At 45.8% G+C, this 5411-nt stretch overlaps 1 protein-coding gene across 1 annotated transcript; it reads left to right on the forward strand.

Annotated features, from left to right (window-relative positions):
• The first annotated feature begins 725 nt into the window (after positions 1–725).
• Positions 726–4570, forward strand: pou3f3b (POU class 3 homeobox 3b). The gene is made up of 2 exons (XM_006792895.3): positions 726–2705; positions 3107–4570. The coding sequence occupies exons 1-2, from the start codon at positions 1479–1481 to the stop codon at positions 3206–3208; spliced, it is 1329 nt and encodes a 442-aa protein (XP_006792958.2). The 5' UTR covers positions 726–1478; the 3' UTR covers positions 3209–4570.
• The last annotated feature ends 841 nt before the right edge of the window (positions 4571–5411 follow it).

The raw sequence follows: 5411 nt of genomic DNA on the forward strand, positions 1-5411 counted from the left end.
CTTGGGGGATAAATACAAAATATTAACCCTATTGTGCTAGTTTCAATCTGATATCGATACCAGTGTTTATATCATTATTATTGATATTTGTATCAATCGCCCACATCTGTTAACTGGATGTAAGATACAGGATGGCAGTCTCACCTGAGCCTGTTTTTTGCTTCTTTGTTTGCTCTCTTCAGCAGGTGGATTTAGACAAACCCCACAATCCTGAGACTGTAAAGCCCTTTTTTGTACACTCATGTCCCAGAGAGGAGTGACTCCCAAAAACTAATCTTTTTATCCACTAAAACGTGCATATTTGTCTGTAAAGACACACGTGGAACACACCAGAGAGCGTTTATCTTGATTATGGTTTAAATGTCAGTTTATCCAAACTTTATTTCCCCCGCGCTCCTCATCCCGTTTGTGTACTAGCATCTCACCACTATTTACTACCAAGTTGTACCCCAGGTTTTGTTTGGACTGCAATTAAAAATCAGCCAATCGGAACAGCCGGAAGGAGGGCTCGTGCGCCCGGAGCAAGACTGGCAAAAAAAAAAAAAAAATCTGCCAATCACGCCCCGGGTAACCAATCAATGCGGACGCACGGGGGTAAAACACCGCGTCCTCTGGCTGGGGAGGTGGGGAGGGTGGAGGACTTGGGGGGTGTTGGAGGGGGGCGGGGCTGTCGGGAAGAGAGAGAGAGAGATATAGAGAGAGAGAGGCAGGGGGAGAGAGAGCGAGCGAACAAGCGAATGAGAGAAGAGGCTCGCGAGCAGCGCCGCGCACTGTTCCACTGGATTGTACTTGAACGGGAGTTTGCGGTTTGGCAGGTTTATACACATCAAAACAGAACAAAGAGACGGGCTCGAGCACGGCCACAGCGCCGGGAAACAAGAGAGGAGAAGAAGAAGAAAGCGAGGGGAGAAATCTCAGCGACTGAATTACAAAAGAACTGAGGACACTCCGCTCATGGTTTCCACATCTACACGGGGACATAAACCGGGACTTTGTACGCTGTGGAAAATTTGCGAGGCTGTTCTTTTTTTTCCCTTCTTCTTCGTGTGTTTTGTTTGTTTTCTGCGGCCACCGAAAGTTTGCTTCGGGACAAGCGCGTGCCGTTTTTCTTATTTGAATTTTTAATGTTCGCAGTCTCACCCCAGCGAGAAACTTTCGAGCCGGACAGCACATGGTTTGAAAAGGGGCTTCTGAAAGACGTGGATGTTTTAATCCCTGCAGTAGAATGTTGTAAACACGAGAGGATTTTATCCACTTTTTTTTCTACTCCAGGATTTTTATTTTATTTTTCCGATGGTGTTTGCCAAAGAGAAAAAACCCTCCCCGTACTTTTAAAAGTTTGAATAATTCATGAGATACGATTTGCCTGCTCGAGAGAAGTGACGGTTTTAGAAAAAAAGAAGAAAAAAGGGGGAAGAAAGAGAAAGAGAGAAAGGGAGGGGGGTTATCCACAAACATATTCATAAGGGGCTGACGGAATGGCCACCGCGGCTTCCAATCCTTATCTCCCCACCAATAGCATCTTATCGTCCGGCTCCATCGTGCACTCTGACTCCGGAGGTGGTGGCATGCAGCCGGGCAGCGCTGCGGTTACCTCCGGGTCTGGGGGCTACAGGGGGGACCCCACGGTCAAGATGGTTCAGAGTGACTTTATGCAGGGCGCCATGGCAGCGAGCAACGGGGGGCACATGCTGAGCCATGCCCACCAGTGGGTGACGTCCCTCCCGCACGCCGCCGCGGCCGCAGCGGCGGCCGCTGTGGCCGCGGCGGAAGCCGGGTCCCCCTGGTCGTCGAGCCCGGTCGGGATGACGGGCAGCCCGCAGCAGCAGGACGTGAAAGGATCCGGCAGAGACGACCTGCACACGGGCACCGCTCTACACCACAGGCCCCCCCACCTAGCTCCCCATCAGACTCACGCCGGGAGCTGGGGCAGCACCACGGCGGCTCACATCAACTCCATCTCCGGGGGGCAGCAGCAGCAGCAGTCGCTCATCTACTCCCAGCCCGGAGGCTTCACTGTAAACGGCATGCTGAGCCCGGGCGGACAGAGCCTGGTGCACCCAGGGCTGGTGAGGGGGAACACCCCGGACCTGGACCACGGCAGCCACCACCATCACCATCACCACCAGCATCCGCACCACCAGCATCACGGAGGCGGAGGAGGCGGAGGTGTCAACAGCCACGACCCGCACTCGGACGACGACACGCCGACCTCGGACGACCTGGAGCAGTTCGCCAAGCAGTTCAAGCAGCGGAGGATCAAGCTGGGCTTCACGCAAGCAGACGTGGGCCTGGCTCTGGGCACCCTGTACGGGAACGTCTTCTCGCAGACCACCATTTGCAGGTTCGAGGCTCTGCAGCTCAGCTTCAAGAACATGTGCAAGCTGAAGCCTTTGTTGAACAAGTGGCTCGAGGAGGCCGACTCTTCCACGGGCAGCCCTACCAGCATCGACAAGATCGCGGCGCAGGGGAGGAAGCGAAAGAAGCGCACGTCCATCGAGGTGAGCGTCAAGGGGGCTCTGGAGAGCCACTTTCTAAAATGCCCCAAGCCCTCGGCCCAGGAGATCAGCAGCCTGGCGGACAACTTGCAGCTGGAGAAGGAGGTGGTTAGAGTGTGGTTTTGCAATAGGAGACAGAAGGAAAAACGGATGACGCCCCCGGGAGTGGCGCAGACGCCGGAGGATGTGTACTCTCAGGTCGGCAATGTGAGTGCAGAAACACCGCCCCCCTCCATGGACTGCAAACGAATGTTCAGTGAAACATAGAAACAGCACAGCAGAATATTTTATATCAAATTAAAACTGTTTAGGACATAAAAGCAACACCATACAGACTATCGCCAAGATAGACAAAAAAAAAAAACAGAAAAAAGACAGCAAAAAAACATTTTTTTGATACTGTGATTGTGAGGGAATATGAATGAGACTGCAAAACAAAAACAAGAAAAATACAAAAAAACAAAAATGTGTTATCTATTTTTCACCAGAAACAAAAAACCTTCACCCCTTCCCTTCTTTTTTTCTTTTTGTGTCCTCCCCCCTCTCTTCTTCCAGGCCCTTAAAGAAATGTCTTTACCTAAAAGGTTCCTTCTGCTTTTTTCTTTCAGGGGCATTTTTTAGTAGATTACTTAAAAGATGATGCAAGTGAAGCGAGCGACCAGAGGGTGACAACCACAAGTTCATTCCACCAGGTAATTTTGGCGCATTGAGACAACAACCAAGAGGAAACCCAAGTATTTTTTATTATTATTATTATCATTATTATTATTATGATTATGACGATGATGATTCCGGTTTTTTTTAAAAAGAAAGAAAGAAAAAGAAAATTCTCTGTCCCTCCAAATCCCCATATAAAACAAAAAAGGACAAATTAAAAAATATCACCCCTCATTTCTCATTTTCCTGTGTTTGACTGAAGAAACAACAAAGGACGCTCTTTTTTTCTTTTGGGGGCTTTTACATTTTAATTATTTTTTTGTATATTCAGAAATGGGACTGAACCGCCCCTTTCTACTTCTCCATGCCCAACAATAACAAGAGAGACAGGAGGGGGGGTAAAAACTGCAACTGTGTGAAGAAGAGTGACATCCACGAGGCTTCCTTTATCATTTGCAGCTTCTTTTTGAGGTGGACTGCATGGTTTCACTTATGGAGAATTAGGGATATATTTTTTTCTTCTCCTTCCCTTTTTTGTTTGCCATCTTTGAGGCCCCTCACGAGAAAGAAAAGACGAGCAGGACCAGGACTGACCTGAAAAAAAAAATACAAAATCCTTCACGTGGGAGCTTCTTCGATTCTACCTATTATTATTAATATTATTATTATTATTATTTAATGGACACCACGAGTGGATTTTTTCTTCTTCATATAAACACACATATATATATATATATTTTTCCCCCCCTCATCAACAAATAGAGACATTTGCAAAAGACTCCAGCTGCACTTCTTTGAGAGAAAAAGGACAAAAAAAGAAAAAAAATTCTGTTGCCAAGTGTGACTGAGTGGGTGCTGTGGATATCCTATTAATGCTGCCCTTTGTAAGCAGTATTCTTTGGTAGGTTTTAATAAACAAAAAGAAAAGAAAATGAAAAAAAAAAAAACTGTAAAGGCGGCAATATAGATCACTAGATCAGATACTGATCTGAGTTATTTACTTTATATTTTTCATCCAAAAATGACTTGTTTTAATATTTTATTGGGAATACTTTCAACACGGTAATTTATTTTTCTTGCCCCCCCACCCTCCCCACCCCTTCCTACTCCTGAAGGAACTTGTGTAAGATGCTTTCCCCTCTCTTGTTTTTATTGTTTTAAAAAATATGTGTAAATATATATGTATATATATTTACATATATATAAAAAATTTTGCCCTTATTTGTTTAATTTTGTTTTCTAAAGGAGCACAAATCACCATAAGCTGACCGTTGTTAGGTAATAAGGGTATATTTTGATGTGATCAGTTTGATTGTAATTTAATTTCAGTAGTGGTTCCGTACGAGCTGATTGAGACACAATAAATTTGTTAGAATGAAACGCAGTCATGTTGTGTTTTCCACTTTTATTTACTCATGTATTTAACACAAAAGCTCAAAAATAATCCAGATGGTGTTATTTGCGTGCACAGCTGCAGAATAATAATAAAACGCGGGATTCATTTATTTAAAAAAAAAAACAGCGCGTGGGATTTGTTGACGCAGTAAGAGTGCGTGATGATGGGGTAAAGGTGCAGTAGTGTTCTCATCATCATCATCGTCATCATGCCATAACTGTGTGTGAGTGAGTGGAACATCGCGGTCAGCTGCAGGCCTGCACAGTGCATGTGCTCGTCTGGCTGTTTGTTTACATCTGCTGCCTCTTCAGGGCCTGCGCGAAAAGCAGGAAAGTTAGCCTTCAGGCTGGGAAATGGTTCCTACTTATATTTAAAACAGAAATAAGTAAAGAGGATTAAAACGACGATCTCTATTGTGTAGGTTTAAAACAAACGACTGTGGTTTTACAGTAATTCTGCTGTTTTGTATATTCACATATATGTGTGTGTGTGTGTGTGTGTGTGTGTGTGTGTGTGTGTGTGTGTGTGTGTGTGTGTGTGTGTGTGTGTGTGTGTGTGTGTGATACAGGTGCAGTAGGGCGCTGTGGGTTAATGTCGCTGCTGTGTGGAGCCTCCTGATGTTCTGGGGTTGTGTGTTATGTAATATTTAAGCTCGCAGTCCAGATAAACATACTCAGCATCATGTTTGGGGATTTTTTTCATCCTCCTGCTTTAATTCTGCTCAACATTACGAGAGGCTAATCCGCACAATGATTTCCTTAAGTTAGACTTTATAAGCCGGCTGCCTGGCTCTCCTCTGCCCCTCGCTGTGCAGGTGTGTTTGGGTCCACGGGCTCCATAAACCCGGTGGGGCTGACATG

The sequence above is a fragment of the Neolamprologus brichardi genome, chromosome 23 (assembly GCF_056152115.1).
Source record: "Neolamprologus brichardi isolate AB-2024 chromosome 23, ASM5615211v1, whole genome shotgun sequence".
Lineage (NCBI taxonomy): Eukaryota > Metazoa > Chordata > Actinopteri > Cichliformes > Cichlidae > Neolamprologus > Neolamprologus brichardi.

What these genes read in the sequence shown, in the direction of transcription:
- pou3f3b (XM_006792895.3), top strand. Translation starts at nt 1,479, where the DNA reads ATGGCCACCGCGGCTTCCAATCCTTATCTCCCCACCAATAGCATCTTA. An exon ending in TGTACTCTCAGGTCGGCAAT is followed by an intron (nt 2,706 to 3,106) that starts GTGAGTGCAGAA and finishes TTTTTCTTTCAG; the next exon opens with GGGCATTTTTTAGTAGATTA.